Below are 16,308 nucleotides of genomic sequence, written 5' to 3' on the forward strand. Positions count from 1 at the left end.
GAAGCGAAATCATTTCTACGTTTTCCCCTCTTTTACATTGTTCTATTTTCATTAACTCACAAAACAACTTTACATAATATCTTGTGACGAAAAACAAATATTTCATATTTAATTGGGCGAAGAGAGTATATACCACTAGTCGTGTAAAAGAGAAAAATATATTCCCTCCGTTCCACTGTAGTAGAAACGTTTTGTTTAGAGCACTCATTTTGGTAAAAGTGATAATAAATAGTTAAAGCGGATAGAGATTCTTCTCTACATTGTTATCTCTCTTACTTTACTCCCTCTCTCCACTTTAAATATTTATTACTCCCTCCGTCCTAAGATATTAGACTCATTTCTTTTGGCACAAGAATTTAGGAGGTGTTGCTTAGTGGTGTAAGTAGAGTTGGTAATAAAGTAAATTTTTACCATAAATAGAAATAACTCAAGTATGTTGGGACACCCCAAAGTGGTATTATACGAGTCTAATATCTTAGGACGGAAGGAGTATCATTTTTTCAAAATAAGTGCTTAAAACGAAATGCCTTTTACCACAAATTCTGTTATTCCTTGTAAAATGTATACATAAAGAGGAATTTGGAGAGGTCCAGTTCAAGAAAATTCATGAGTTCCTTTTAAAAGTGTTGTATTGGATTGGATTGGATTTACACATGGCTTGGCATGTAAACATGAGCAAAGCCTAATAAACCAGGACTACTAATTAACTTTGTACCACAAATGCTGTTAACATTCTCCCTAATGAACTGGAGTCCCTCTCTGGCTACCAGAGATGATAATCGGAGACGAGAACCTCACCTTCTTGTGGAGCTTCCTCTTCCCCCTCCCTCCCTTTCTCAGGCACGGCAACGCTCTCTGCGCCACCACCACCTCGTCCCTTGTTAATGTAGAATCCTCTTTCTCATGCAGTTGCCTCCTCATCTCTTCCCACGTCTCGTAGAACATCTCCTTGTACAACCCTCCTTGCTCAGAATCTTGATCAGAAGTAATGTTTTTGTTATGATTTTGATCATGAGCTGTTTGTCTCTTGTGGTTTCTGTCTTGGTCTTGGTTACTACGACGATCGTCATGATGATGATGACGATGATCCGTGGTAGATCTCGTATGATTCTGGCGCTGCCCTACCGGAGCCCCTTCCCTTACACGGGGAGTTGGCTCAGCTGGAGGGGGGAGTGGAGATTCTGATGATTGTTGAAACCGGTGCATGTTGTCCTTCATGACTTTGTCGACCGTGTAGTGAGGCACGAGAAAAAATGCCTCCCCGGGCTTCAGGACCGAGTCAGGTCGGACTACGATCCACGGGGAGTCGAAGAAGTCGGGTCGGGTAATGCAGTACCTAGGGTACCTCCTCATGATCTCCCCAGCCGGGATCGGGTCCAGGAATAGCTCAACCTGGCCGCCCGGCCGCACAATCTTAAGGAAGACACTCTTATTTTGAGAATCTTGTTTTTGTTGTCTCTTGAGTTTTGCTAGAACCCCCATTTTTCTTGAATATCGATTGGGGTAGGGGGGGGCATGAGCCCCCTCAGTGCTCTTTCTTATAGCTAAATGATTTTCATATTGTGACAAATTATTAATTATGGCGTGGTATCTAAGGGCTGTCTTCTTGGGATATTTTGTATAGTTTTATTCAATTTGATTTTGAAAGGGAAATGTTAGGTTGGTTTTGTTTCTTATCTTTCCATGATATTGCTTCATGTTGATATGTGCTATATTATATGGTCTATAGTTTTTATCTTTCTATGTTTTTAATATGGAATTTGATCTTTGGCTCTCTGCAAGGGGTGATCTTATCTCCCCATCTATGTATATTTGTCTCAGTCCAACATTCATGAAGTGACAAAAATACACCCCATAGTTTGAGGATTAGGTCATCGGATGCAAGATAAAATCACCACAAATGGCAAGAAATGACAAATTCATGAATAACTAAGAAAATACTAGAAAGATACCAAAGAAATTCCTTGGATTAGTACAATAAAATTAAAATACAAAACAAGACCTCAAACACCACAAAAGTTGAAATGAAAAAACACTCATGCTATACGGATTTCAGGGCGATGATTTGTCCTGGTTCAGCTGTGCCTACTTGGAGTCATGTATGTGGTCGGGGCCTTGCTGGGAATGGCCGATGAATCAATGTCGCCCACATAGTACTCGTCCAACATTGCCCCCGCAGCTTGATATCCTCAAAATCATCAGTTGTGTCCTTAGCTACAAGCGGCCTAAAGTTTGTGATTTAAGAAAAGTAGGAAAGTATAGTTTTCAATGAAAAACACAATAAAACAATCACACAAGATTCATTACCACGTGAAAAGTTTGTAATTAAATTGACCAGCTAACAAAGGTTTAGGAATAAAAACGTAAATTTTTCATATGCGTGGGAATATAAATGTATCAATCTATAATATTAAGGATCTGAAACTATCAAACATACAATTGTGAACCAAAATCATAAAATGGTTCGAAATAATTTAAGAACCGGTGTGTGTGTGTGTGAGAGAGAGAGAGAGGGTGCATTTAACAAATAAGAGTGAGTAAAAAGAGCATGTGCATATCTTTTGATTTCTCATTTGTTCAAATCTGGGACAGAATACAACAGCAATATACAGGGAATGGCATGGACCACTATTTCAAGGAATGTTTCCTAGAGTGTGTTTTATGCACAACACTAATCAATATTCCCATAGCCTTCCGCCACAACAATGACAACGGCCCTACGGGCAAACAATTATGGCCCCTACCCTACCTCACCACAATAACATTAGAGGGGGCATAAGACAAAAAGGTAACAAAACGAGAGACGAAGCTCTGTACACCTACCTCTACTATCCGTCTCTATCCTCCCGAAGCCCTCGGGGCACTCCTCATATACAATGTCCCCAAAAATTTGAGCACCCCGGGATCTGTTTGTAGAGCTCTTAGATTTCATTAACGTGTCAGATTATCCTGTGCCCTTACAGAACCACAGGTGCAAGCTTCACTGAAGAAATTGCAGGTCCAAATTAGCACTGGTATTAACATGCCAAGTAAATATAGAAGTCATTCAGAAAAATAAATAGGCAATTGAAGAAGAGAAAAGTTCCCAACCAAGGAGTAACATTTTATAAAAATATTCCCACATTAATCATTTGGTTCCGTCTCCAAGTGTTTATTGTAATTAGACATCTTATAGACCAGGAAAAACAGAAGATTTCATATTCAATAGCCAATTCTCAAATTATGGATTACTAAAGCATTGAAAAGAACCTACTCAACAATTAACTTACACTCCACTAATATCAGTTAATTGGCACATAGCTAAACATAATAGGCCACGACTGACCTGTACACTGGTGTGTAAGAGTAAGCCGACCAAACATGAGCAGCACTATCATCACCACACATTATGTTGGCTCATCTTCATTCCAAACTTTGGTCATTGGGCCGACCATACAAATCACCTTTACCAGCTTGAACAAGCTGTCCCTGCTGAGAATGTAGAGGTGGTAGAGGCCAGTGGGGCGCCGGTGAATTAGGATGAGGAAGTTGTGACAACTGCTGATGCTGCTGGAAGTGTGCACTAACATCGTGTTTACTAGATGGTAAGCTGGCCAATGGCCTCTGGCCCAGCTCTTGCCCTACCTGAGGGACAGAATCACAAGCATTTGCTGGCATTGATACCATGCGACTCATATTTGTAGAATGTCCATCCAATGATTGTTCTGTTGCATGTCCATCCAATAATTGTTCTGAAGCATGCCATTGATGAGTATTGGCCGAAGAGGGAATTGTTGCAAAGTTAGTTCCATTACTTGCGGTCTGAGGTAACGTTGTTGTGGCAAGCATCTTACTAGAGCTGCTCGTCAGGTGCTGATCAGCATCAGAATTTACTGTATGTGGTTTTGCTGGATCAGTATTTGTCGGGCGATTTGGCTGCAGTCTTTGAAGTGCTAATTGGTTTTGGTTCACTAGCTTCTGGTGGGATATTGTCTGTTGGTGGTTTGAACTAGACATGGCCGAAGGCACAGCTGGAACATGACCTTGACTACTACTATCAGGCAGAGAAGACATTTGATATAGGTGCTTGGTGGATGAAGCAGCGTGTCCAGGATAATTCTTTTGCTGAGTAAGGGACTTGTTAGGTGGACGTGGAGACACAAAATGCCCTGTTGGGCCTGGCTGCACAGTATTTAGTGCAGAATTGGCAAATGAGCCCTGATTGGACATTAAATGAGTGGATGCATCTCCTTTATCGGAACTCTGATTCCCAGGACTCGTGGAAACCCCATTTCCTAATGAAGGATCAACTGGGACGTTCTGATGCATCATCAGGCTACCTCTCCCAATTCCTTTGGCAATCTTAGCTGGCTGTTGAGCCTGTGACTGCTGCCGCTGCTGAGGATGTTGTCTGTTAGCTTGCGAAATCTTCTGTTGCTGCCTTTGTCGTTGCTTGGCAGTCAGATTAGCTAGCCCGCTCCCACCAGCTTGAGCATTCCGTACACCTACTTGACTTGGTAATTGATGCTTTTGCTGATGCTGGGGCATTGAAGAAACTGCAGCCAATGGAGAAAGTGATACAGGTTGTGTAGCTGTTTGGGGTTGAACTTGTGGACTATTTTGTACTGTAGGTGATATAGGGAGTTGAGAATGTGGCATCATAGAACTAGATACAGCAAACTGTGGCTGCTGTGGAGGTACTGGGTGCTGCAGCTGCTGCTGCTGTTGCAGAAGACGATGTTGTCTCTCTTTAGCCATGCGAATTGCATAGGCTTGCTGTTGGGGATTTGGGGCATGATTAGTGGGTCCTTGAAAATGTGGGTGATGAGGACTAAGGACTTGAGGCTGAGGTGATACTGGATGGGACGGCTGATGATGGAGAGGGTATGATGATACTGGAGGAGACAGAGTCTGATTAGAGAAGTCTGAACTCAATCCACCAAAGTGAGGAACTTGGCTGTTTCCTGGTGACGCCTGCATTTGAAGCTCAGGTGCCATTTTCCTCTGTGAATCCCGACTCAGGCCAGGCTACAAGACAACATAATTATCTGTTATTGGAAGTACAGACATATGCAACTGTGAAACATAAGAATATCAAAAGGTAGAGCTCCACTTAAAAGAAAAAATAATATGAAAATGATTGTCATTCATGATCAGACAAGAGAATGGAGTTCAAGTTCAATTGGGAATATACATCAAGAAGAAACTCTACTCACACAAATTTTGCATTTCAAAACCAACAAAAGGTAAAAGCAAGCGACACATAAAACTCATGCTGGAAGAGAATGTTCTTTTTTTGTGGGTATGTGCAGACTCTTTTGGAAAATAAGAAGTGGGTTGCAGGAGTTAGCCAGAAAGGAGAGAATGTGATAGAAGGCTGCTTGCCTGACTAGGTGAAATAGTAAAGATTATGGTATTTTTATTCATAAAAGTAATCTAGAAATATGTACCAGAAGATAAGAAAGGAATATTATTGCATACCCGCATCATGTGCATAGGTTCACGAGGTCTCAAAATGGAATTTCCTTTACCAGTGCCTACTCCAGAGTGCACATTTGCTGATGATATACCAGGGGAAACCATACTCCCAGAGTTAACTATGGAGGATGAAGCAATGGCTTGGAACCCAGGCCTTGCCATTGGCATGCTTCTATTAATACCGCAGGGTAAACCCATGCCATTGCCACCAGGAAGTAAATGGGTACCACGATCAGCTCCTGGAACAACTCCAGAAGGAGAGAGATTAGGCTGAGGCACATTCCTATTAGTCATCATATGGTTATACTGCTGCATTCTCTGCTGTTCATCGGCTAAAGCAGGTCTAGGAACAACAGATCTACCATCCCTACATGAAAGCATATAACTGAGAACGCAATCAGAATTAACTGCAAAATCAGAAAAAGACTAGCCCTCAACACAATACCTCATAGAGCCTGGTGAAGATGAAAAGTTATTGCCATGCGTCATATTTGGTGATCCTTGCAGTGCAGAAGCAGCACCAGATGAATGATGCAACGGGGTTACAGGGCCCTGATTTGCAATGGGTAATCCACCAGGATGTGGCCCTTGATTACCAATAGGAAGTATGTCTGGGCCAGTAACAGTGGCATCACAGATATCCAGAGGGCTTCAAAGGTTCAAGAGTCATCAGATTAAGAGAGTAGAAAAAAACATTTACGGAAAATAAGGAAATGTTTCAGCAGTTTGAAAGACCCAAAAAACTACAAGAATTTTGATCAGAAGAAAAAAAACAAAGTGCACTTGATTAAAAACAATAAAAAAAACTTACGTGAGAACAGGGGCTCCATTCAGGTTGTTTGGACAGACTTGGGATAGTGCAACCGCATGAGAGCCATGAGGTTGCTGGAGTTGTTTGGGATCCTGATTGTTATTCTTAAAAGAAATCAAGTCAAAAAATAAAACACAATCATGACCAAAGTTGAAGCATAAAATAAATATTAACAATGATGCTAATTTTTTTTTAGTTAGGGAAATGACAGAAATAATAGTTATCCAGTATCTTAAACCTTAAAAGTACGAACAAGAGAAGATAACACATTTGAACAGGCATTGCAAACAAATAGGGAGCTTCAATAACAGAATCTCCATATATAATATCCGACATCCTATTCAATGGCATCTCTTTTAGCAGTATTAACACTTAAACATGTCATTCAATACCCGAATCTCAACATATTTATCATATCAAAAGTAGCTAAGAGTCAAAACACACACAATGATAGATCTTGATATTAGGTCACGTCATATGAGATGATGTCACATTGGATTAACTTGGTTTAAGTACCTGGTTTTTACAGTATTGTTGTTTCTTCCCAATTACGATGATTTTCTCAAAGTGAGATTTGAGGGGCAAACGTTGAAACAGCTGTCTGGCGCTTCCCTATATTAAACAGAGAGAACATGTATTGTAACAAGCAACCGTATAGAACAATAATACAAGGAATTAAAAGAGGGCATTGTACCTTGGGAATGCCAGGCAATGTAGAAGGATAAGGTTGAGAAGACCCTGAGTCTTCAGCACTATCTGCTCCATCAACAGAAGTTCTATCCATCAAAACATTGTGTCGCTCCTTGCATTCTTTAGCTTTGCGAAATATGCACTTTACATGAAAAGAAAGATAGTACTTAGTATGTTAGAAACTAAAAAGTACTCCCTCCGTCCCATAGTAGATGTCACACTTGGAAGATGGCACGGGATTTTAGGAGATGTTATTTTGTATGTTAACTGGTGAGAGAAAATATAATTTTATAATTGATGTGAGAGGGGACTTTTTCCAAAAGTGGAAATGTAACATCTTTTATGAGACAAACTAAAAAGGAAAGTGTGACATCTATTATGGGACGGAGGGAGTACTAACTTTGTCACAAAAAAAAAGTCACAATCAAAATAGTCACAAGATCCTCCTACTTTTAACAACTTACCTTGAACTGTAGAGTACTGTTTATAGCATCGCTAACAAGCTCCCAGTTTGGGCCCAAGTCATGTGCCAGGACAACAAGTGCCTAAAATTTTCATTACAATCTTTAAATGATAATACCTATACAAGTAAGCACTAAAAGACAGCCGTATATTAAGTCTTAAATGCATGATGAGTATTTACTCATGTAATATACATACAAGTGTAAATGAAATCAAACCTGGTCCTCGAAGAGCGTCCATGGGCTTCCTGAACCCAACTGCCCAGTAGGCACCTGAGAAGAATCAAGATGCATAACCAGAGTTTATCCAACACTAACAGCAGAAAAAAATGAAAAGAGGGGAAGCTCCCAATGGTAAATGTACCTTCAGAATCTTTGTCTTTCTACCCCGATCCCGACTACCAAGCAGTTTAATAAATTTATTTGGATTAGACATGTTACTCATTTGGGAGGCTGCTGGGGAAGGAGCAATATTCTCAAAAGAGTTCTCTTGTGATGGACGCATAATCTTTGGTTTCTTTATCACAGGTTGACCATATAAACCTTCAGAAATGATATATAATTACAACAGTAGAAATAAACAAAATCAATACTGAAATCATTAATGAGTTGAGGAGGACAAGTTTTACCACTGTTACCATTAGACTCCAGTTGATGCCTTTTCTTTAAGTTATCCCTCTGAAACTGCAAAGAGAGAAGCAGCATCCAACATCAAGCGAACACATCAACACAATTACAAGGAATAAGAGAAACATCACTCTCTAAACTGAAACTCCAAAAAAACAGAATGAATTATTTTTATTGTCTTTTTATTATTTGTATCAATTCAAATAGACGTTTCATTTTCATCAAAATAACAAATTAGATCACTTAGATAGCAAAATACAAAACCAAACTCCAGTACATCTTATATGAAATGATAATCAGCAAGTTTTGCAACAACACAAGGCCTATTACTCAAAAACTAAGTTTACCTTTAAAATAGTATAGTATAAGTATAAGCAGGGTTAAGAAGAATAACTGAAGACTCACAAAAACCCTCAGAAACCTTATATGCATCTACAATGCATCTCTTATCAATCTACAACATCTATCAACAAACACACAATAAAACAAAAAAAAGAAAAGAAGATTATAAATTCACCTGCTCCATTTGGAAGGTAGGATCAACCTGCCATCTTGGTTCGTAAGAAGCATTCTGTGTCAGAACACCAAAGGGAAATAAGACATGGGCGAATTACAACAATTGATATGCAAATATGTTCAAAACCGTATGGTATTGGTTACCAGATGCTTGGGTTTCTTCTTTTTCTTATGTTTTGTCAGGACTTCTGCCGAGTGAAACGGTAATTGATTATTGAAGTCCCCACTGGACTCAACTTCCAAGCTATTTGGAACAAATGATCCGTCACGCAGAGTTGACTGTTCATCCTGAAATGAATCTGTATCACCACTCGAAGCATCTGTTCTATTAGGTACCTGAATGCATCCAGAGGTTCCTGCACTAAATGGGCTGATAACTCTCCTGGAAGCAGTCCGGACACGTTTTGTTGGGATTGAAACATTAAGACTGCCACCTGGACGCTTCACCATCAAAGCAGTTGGTTGATCGACAACTTTATTTTCAGCATATTGCATTGGCAAAATGTCAGAGCTTACTTCATACGATCTCACCCCATAAGCATGTATCAAGTGTTTACGCTTCTTTTGGCCAAATCGTGAGCACTTGCTACTGTGATAGGTCATTGGCATGTCATATAGGCTTATGTCCCCCTCGTCGTCATCATATGGAATATGGTGAGCCTCAAAGTCTGCAGTTCAATTGAATATACACAACAAATAATTTAATAATGAAATATGGCAAAGAGAACCAAGCAATACCTACAAGATTTACCTGCATTGGCATCATATTCAAATGTTTCCACTTCCTCTTGGGCAATTTTTACTATGTTCTGGGCAAGAATAAGATCAGTTTTAGAGACTAGATAGAAGGTTACATTACTTGCATACCAAAAGGCTAACAAATGATACAAAACAACTCACATAGTAATCTTATGCTGGCAAAGAAAGTAAAACTGGGTTCTCCAAAAGAGAGATGACTTCCATGAATTCTTTATTCAGTATGGAAATCTTATTATGATTGGGTATAGTGGGACCACAATCAAACCCTTTAATCCAGGAAAAGGTCCCACTGCGCTTAAACAGATATTTATATAGATACTAATTCCCATGGAAAAACATTCTAGTGGGGAATGGGGGCTGGGCACATATTTAACTAAGTCAATATATTTGGCTTTGTAAAGGCAAAGCATGTGTTCTCAAAAGCTAACATGTCAGTAGCATTGGCTCATCTAAAACCACCCAACACATCAACTTTACTTCTCACAGACATGTTACATTAGTTATTTATAATTATTCTTTTCTTAAGAAAAAGATATTGCAAAATATAATGCAGTGAAACATAGTTGATTCCCACTGCATAAAAGTGAGCCAGAGAAAGCACTTACCTCACACCGTGCAAACTGTGATATTATTGAGAGTCTATAGGTCTCCATGGCCCCAACAGGGACTGTATAGAAGAGATTTTTCTGAAAGTCAGAATTAATATATAAGTCAACCAGACGTTGATCATTTCAAGAGAAATTCTTGAAGGCATCCACGTGTACAGCTTAGAACGCCATTACAATCATGTTACATGCAGAACTAAAATGAGGGATTGATAAAAACAGTAGGGAAAGAAGTATGAAGGAATGATGAAGAGGGCATCATGATATTCTGTTAAGATTTCATACCTCTGTTAAACTATCCTCCCCAAGAATCCCCATGTCAGATACTCTATCTGGAATCAGTGGTTCCTCAGCTTTGTTATCAATAACGTTGAAATTGTTATGTTTCAAAAATCTCACTGCATAAGCCTTAACAGCAAGGGTATCATCCCTTTTATTTTCCTTCTCGGGTATCACTGTCTTTGCCTGTCAAACCAAAAATAATCATAATCAAAACCATAATTTTCTGCCCATCTTTCAATCTACCAAACATTTACTAGCAATAACTTAACAACTTTATCTTTAAAACACCCCAGCCTAGCAGATTAAAAACATTAATTGCAGTAAATAGCAAGCCAGAGCAAAGCTAACTTGTTAGTTCAGCTGGACAAAGAACTCCCAGCTGGAAATCATTGTTGTTACTATATAAAACAGTTGTTTTAAAAAATCCCTGGAAAGTCTGTTAATGCATCCATTGACCATTTACCAAGCAAAGAAAAAGACCTATTAACAAAATTAAAGTACTACAACTCACTATGCATAGCTCATAGTACAAAAGTACACCTTCCTTCTTAACCTTTTACCAAATAAATAAGAACTAGAACTCAGTCCACACATATTAAATTTGCTGGTTTGTACATTTCAATCAGATTATATCATTTGAAAGAAGTACAGAAAAGAGACAAAGAAACCCAAATCACACAGAAGAAAATGGTTTGACCTATTAACAAACACCTATTAATGGAATAGACAAAGCAAAGAATAGTCACAACATCAACTTAAGAAACATATATGTACCTCAACCGAATGCCAGAACTCCATGATAGATTTTGCCAAGGTATGAGCAACTTTTTTGGCCTCCATACCAAAATTGCTCTCATGTTTTCTCAACTGACAAGCAAAAGCAGCTTGAGAAGTTATTTGAGCTGCAGCAGCTATTTTCCAGGCACGCTCCTAAACAACCACGAAACTCTCTAAGTAAGCATAGTGATATATATCATCCCCAGCAAAGAAAAACGCTATAATGCTTATTCCCAATAAATTATATACAAAAATATATAAACAGCAGGTAAAAATCTGAACTCAAAACAATGGTGTTGGGAGAACTTTTAAGAACAAACCTGAGCAAAATCATTAGCTAACCATGCCATCTCTTCAAGCACATAATCCCAACGAGATTTTGGACGTATTTTTCTCACAGAAGTCACATCAGATAACTGTGCTATCCTCTTCCGTTTTGCCTACATTGTATCAGATATTTGGTACAAAAGTTCATGGAAACATGCTAAACCGTAACTAAGTTAGACAAATGAAATTTAAACACAACAATCTAACCTCGATAATTAGTGCTTCTTTCAAGATTGAATCTTCATCAATTTCTGGCTGTAGTTTTGAATTTGAACAGGGAGAAGTTTGGGCCTCAAGGGAAATAGTAGAATTCTTAGTCAAAGATCCACCATTCAGGAAATCAGAAGTTGAAATATCAACAGAATGTTGATTCTTAACTGCGCATGGAATCTCGCCACCCAGTCCAAGATTTCCATCCAAAGCAGGATTAGTTTTTTTTTCTGAATCTGGCCCCCTTGGTTCAGAAGGTTCCATTGATTCATTAACAATTTGATTTTTCACCTCATTCTTCATAGAAGATTCACTTTCATTCAAATCTTCATGTTTCCATTTAAAGCCATTCTCTTTCTGCATTAAACATGCTGAGGAGCTCTCCAGGTTGTCAAGAGCACAACCACCAACACCTCCTGTCTGTTGCATTCCAACAAGCTCATCACTTTCTACCAATATTGTTCCGTCTGGGGATGAGGTCTGATCTTTGTTCAGCCCATTTACATTGACATTTGTAATTTTCTTACATATATCACCATCATTGTTTCCATCAATACTTTTGCTGGTTTGTGCATAAGATAATGAAGAATCCAAAACCTTCATGTCGCACAAGTCAGTTGTGTTTTGAGGATCAGATTTTGTTCCATCCTTTTCACTGCTGCTACCATTGATTTGACAGGAACTAGATTCATTTTCAGTTTTATTGGCAGACTCAATTTGCTGACATTCAATGACTGCAGAACGCATCTCTTCCATTGCATGTAAGGCCTGAGATCCATCAAAAGTTATTTGAATACAAGTTTCTAGAGCACCCGAGTGTGATTGTTGATTACATTGATCATCCAGAGGGACCTTAGAAGCAATATTCTCTGATGCAGAATCCTCCACAAGAATACATTCAAGTGGCTTTTTAGATGACTCTTCAGCCTTTCCATCCCCTAACTCCATATCCTGTTGTGTGTCCACCAGTCCAGCTTTGCCACCGTCTTTAGCACATATAGGCTTTGAATCACAATTCTTTGATATATTCCGAATTTCTGCTTCAGATATTTTTCCTTTAAGCTCCTTTCCATGACGAGAAGGTAGAGAAGAGACATCACTGCCATGACTTGTATTTACATCAATTGAACTCAACCTAATCCCATCACGATTTGGTCGAGACCTATTCCTTCTCTTATATGCTTTCCTAGGTACACTAAAAGCAGCTGGTTCACCATGTTCCCGAGTCCTACTCCCATCTATGTGAGATAAATTTTCTGGTAGAACAACTTCATTACTACTAGGATCTAATGAAATCTTATTGCACTCATGCTCACCATCAAATAGCATGAGATTATCAGCACTATTGGGTTCACAAGAATTAGCCCCGAGTCTACCACTACTCTCCACAGAGTCTCCATGGGGTGATGCAGTAAACTCAAAACTGCCTTTTGCTTCACTGCAACTCCACACAAATAAATAAGCATAATTATTCACAAAATCTGCATAGAAGAGATACTATTGTCCATCTTATACCTGGTAACAAAGTGATCCTGATGTTGATTGGTCAATGAAGTTGACTGGACACTAACTGAAGCAGCATCTCCAGGCTTAAGTAAATCTAATGGATTCCCACCCTGCCAACAAAATGGAATCAAGTGCTGCAACATGTTTGATATACATTGATTAAAAGATCAAGTTACAGCTCTATACTTTTTCAAGAAATTCCAATTCTCTTTTTGTTTCATCCCGGACATTATACTCTTGCCTGTGGTCACAAGGAAAATGTTCACGACAATGCAATGAATGATGAATCCTTGAGAGTTCTGTGCAGCTGCATAATAGAAAAGCTATGCATCATGGCTATATTACCTGAGCTCTCCTTGGATCCTTTCAATTGCTAATCGTCTGGGAGAGGTTTTGTGAGCAATAGCAACTCCACCTTCCACAACTCCTCCCATAGACTCAACTTCGGCATTTACCAAGAGAACAGACGGTGAGTCACATCCATGCATCCCCCAGTTCAAAAGCTACAGATTACTGCCTCCATGAACTCAAGACCAAAAGCAAAATCCTAAGGAACAACGATGCAGCTTATTATCCACTAAAGAGTGCTGCATAGAATATATGATAAAAAAAACTCAAGTTTGTGTATGAAATACATAGGATATAGTAATAGTAAAAGGGAGGTTCCTTTTGCTCTGTCCCCTGCATTGTGGTGGATGTGATGGTCTCGCAGAGTAAGGATAACGATCTCAGATATATAGTCTCGCAATCGCTAGTTTACTAACAATGTAAGTATGTAACATAATATCACTTGAAGCCTAAGAACCTTGGCTTTGGTAATTAAACCATTTAGAAGGAAGTTGAACAATTCAAATTGCCAATGTGCCGTCAATATATCGCTCTTTTATCAATCATAGGAATTCAAGCGTAAAACATGCTTTATTCTGAATTTCAAGAGAAATTAGGTACACTAAATCTTGCTGTGATAGGCCAAAGATGAAGTCACAATAAAGACAAAATTTGCATTCATCCAAATCAAGCAACCTTGTTTAATTATACCACACAAACACAATATTATAAAATCTTCAAAATAAGTACAAAGGTACATTCTATATTCACCACATTTCAAAATTCATATCCACATGCAATAACAATTCCATACATTTTAAGTCAAACGAGTTATGTCTCTCACCACCCTAAGGCTAAAAGGCTGGTAAACAACGGCAAGAAGTTCTAAAACATAGCAGATATGAAACAGCTAACATAAATAGGAAGCACGAAGTGCATGCATAACATATGCATCTTAACTGTCCATTTGCTATTCAGAGACATATTAGTTCGTATTGCCATACCCGCCCATCTGATTCATAGGATTACTATGGTACAAGTACAATAAAGAATAAAACTCTGCCAAACTAAGCAGAAAGATTCACAACTAAGCAGATAGAATTTTAAGGAAACATGCACTTCCCTCCACCTCCTCTCAAGTTCAAACTGTCATAACTGATCAACTTAAAGCTTCAGACCAGTAAACGCAGAACTCAACTCATTCAGCATGCAAAACCATGTAAAACTCATACAAGCATGCGCCAATGATTGCAACCTCACATGCAGCAAACTCGAAATCCACACAGCACTTCAACGAAATGCACGACAAGAAACACGTAGACATCGACTCCACATCAATTCCCCAAATTCCAAACCCCTAATTCAACTACAAGCTTGCAAAGAATCCCAATGTCGTGACAAACTCGGTCTGAGCTCAAAATTCTAGGGTTTCCTGAGGTAGGAACGCGAGGATAATACCTCAATTGCGATTGAACATGAGCGAATTGCAGCTTGGGGCTCGCAAAATAGGCCCCCTCGGCTCCTAGGGTTTTGCCTCTGATGGCACAAGGTAACTCAACTCGAAGGCAATGATTGCATATTTTGCCCTATAGCACCTGACTCTATCAGAGGCATTCCCGCTACAGCATGGCAATGAAGATGAAAGTATACATACAAACACGTGTATGTATAGGTCAGTGCGTGTAACTGCGTGTGATTTTGATTTGAAATGATGCTGCGATTCGACCCCCTCGTTGGTCCCCGAAACTTTCTCTCTCTAAAATTGTATCCCAATATATTTCGCTAAAATATTGCAAAAACTACTTGGGAAGCGTGCCACTCTCCAACCAAGCCCACCTCTACTCAAGCTGCCCAGCTGCGTCAGAGATAGCTTCCCCGTTATCCTCTTGCATAATTCGGCTCAGGTGATCGGCCACCTTATTCTCCGTGTCTTTCTTGTCTACTGCCACCCAGTCAAATTCTTACAGTAGGAGCACTCATCTGATCAAGCGCGGCTTCGATTCTTTCTTGATTATGAGGTATTTGATAGCCGCGTGATCTGTGTAAACAATCACCCTTGAACCCAGCAAGTAGGGTTTGAATTTTTCGAAGGAGTAGACCACTGATAGCATTTCCTTCTCTGTAGTATCATAGTTTTTCTGCGCTTAGTTGAGAGTCTTCGAAGCGTAGAATATGACGTAGCTTTTCCCATCGATTTTTTGGCCCAGAACCGCTCCTACCGCGTAGTCGCTTGCGTCGCACATCACCTCGAAGGGGTGACTCCAGTGGGGGCGCGGATAATCGGCGCACTTATCAATTTGTCCTTCAAGATCTGAAAGTCGGCTTTGCAGGCATCGGACTCCACTTCATTTTGGAGCAGCCTCGTCAAGGGCTGGGCAATCTTCGCAAAGTCTTTGATGAAGCGTATGTAAAAGCCCGCATGGCCCAGGAAAGCCCGGATTTCTTTCTGATTGGTGGGGTATGGAAGCTTCGCAATAGCAGCCACCTTGGCTTGATCAACTTCAATCCCCCTGCTTGACACAATATGGCCCAGTACGATGCCCTCAGTCACCATGAAATGGCACTTCTCAAAATTCAAGACCAGGTCCTTCTGTCGGCATCTCTCCAGCACTCTGTTCAGGCTATGGAGCCCTTGCTCAAACGTGTCCCCATAGACGGTAAAGTCATCCATGAAGATCTCGATGCAATCTTCTAACAAGTCAGAGAAGATGCTCATCATGCATCTCTGGAAGGTATCTGGGGCATTGCAGAGTCCGAACGGCATTCTTCTATAAGCTTAGGTGCCGAAGGGGCATGTGAATGTGGTCTTCTCTTGATCATCTGGGTTCACAGCAATTTGGTAGTAGCCGCTATACCCATCAAGGAAGCTGAAGTATTGCTTCCCGGCTAATCTCTCGAGCATTTGGTCAATGAACGGCAGCGGGAAATGATCCTTCTTAGTGGCAGCATTCAG

General features: G+C 39.8%; 1 protein-coding gene across 7 annotated transcripts; it reads right to left on the reverse strand.

The window, feature by feature from the left end:
* Positions 1 to 1,947: 1,947 nt before the first annotated feature.
* Positions 1,948 to 15,370, reverse strand: LOC121762994 (chromatin modification-related protein EAF1 B-like). Of its 7 annotated transcripts, none has more exons than XM_042159026.1 (24): positions 14,814 to 15,369; positions 13,374 to 13,575; positions 13,215 to 13,269; positions 13,038 to 13,138; positions 11,520 to 12,960; positions 11,306 to 11,425; positions 10,983 to 11,138; positions 10,212 to 10,391; positions 9,927 to 10,007; positions 9,314 to 9,371; positions 8,707 to 9,230; positions 8,564 to 8,617; positions 8,049 to 8,103; positions 7,784 to 7,962; positions 7,639 to 7,692; positions 7,423 to 7,503; positions 6,963 to 7,100; positions 6,785 to 6,880; positions 6,269 to 6,372; positions 5,903 to 6,106; positions 5,461 to 5,842; positions 3,326 to 5,007; positions 2,824 to 2,983; positions 1,948 to 2,225 (listed from the first exon to the last, which is right to left on the reverse strand). In XM_042159026.1, exons 2-22 carry the CDS (start codon positions 13,514 to 13,516, stop codon positions 3,403 to 3,405), a joined length of 5,811 nt encoding a protein of 1,936 aa, XP_042014960.1. In that variant the 5' UTR covers positions 13,517 to 13,575; positions 14,814 to 15,369; the 3' UTR covers positions 1,948 to 2,225; positions 2,824 to 2,983; positions 3,326 to 3,402. The 7 variants fall into 7 exon arrangements, with proteins under 7 accessions (XP_042014960.1, XP_042014966.1, XP_042014962.1 ...); XM_042159032.1 differs by lacking the exon at positions 1,948 to 2,225 and having other exon boundaries at positions 2,535 to 2,983; positions 8,707 to 9,003; positions 9,079 to 9,230; XM_042159028.1 differs by lacking the exon at positions 1,948 to 2,225 and having other exon boundaries at positions 2,535 to 2,983; positions 8,058 to 8,103; positions 14,814 to 15,370.
* Between the last annotated feature and the right edge of the window lie 938 nt (positions 15,371 to 16,308).

The sequence above is a fragment of the Salvia splendens genome, chromosome 13, assembly GCF_004379255.2.
Source record: "Salvia splendens isolate huo1 chromosome 13, SspV2, whole genome shotgun sequence".
NCBI classification, from domain to species: domain Eukaryota; kingdom Viridiplantae; phylum Streptophyta; class Magnoliopsida; order Lamiales; family Lamiaceae; genus Salvia; species Salvia splendens.

Bases quoted from the DNA above. Each gene is read 5' to 3' on its own strand.
- LOC121762994 (XM_042159026.1), bottom strand. From the start codon at position 13,516: ATGCATGGATGTGACTCACCGTCTGTTCTCTTGGTAAATGCCGAAGTT. The intron at 13,139-13,214 runs GTATAGAGCTGT...TTTTGTTGGCAG, and splicing joins AATTGGAATTTCTTGAAAAA to GGTGGGAATCCATTAGATTT. The intron at 7,693-7,783 runs GTACATTTACCA...GATTCTTCTCAG, and splicing joins GAAAGACAAAGATTCTGAAG to GTGCCTACTGGGCAGTTGGG.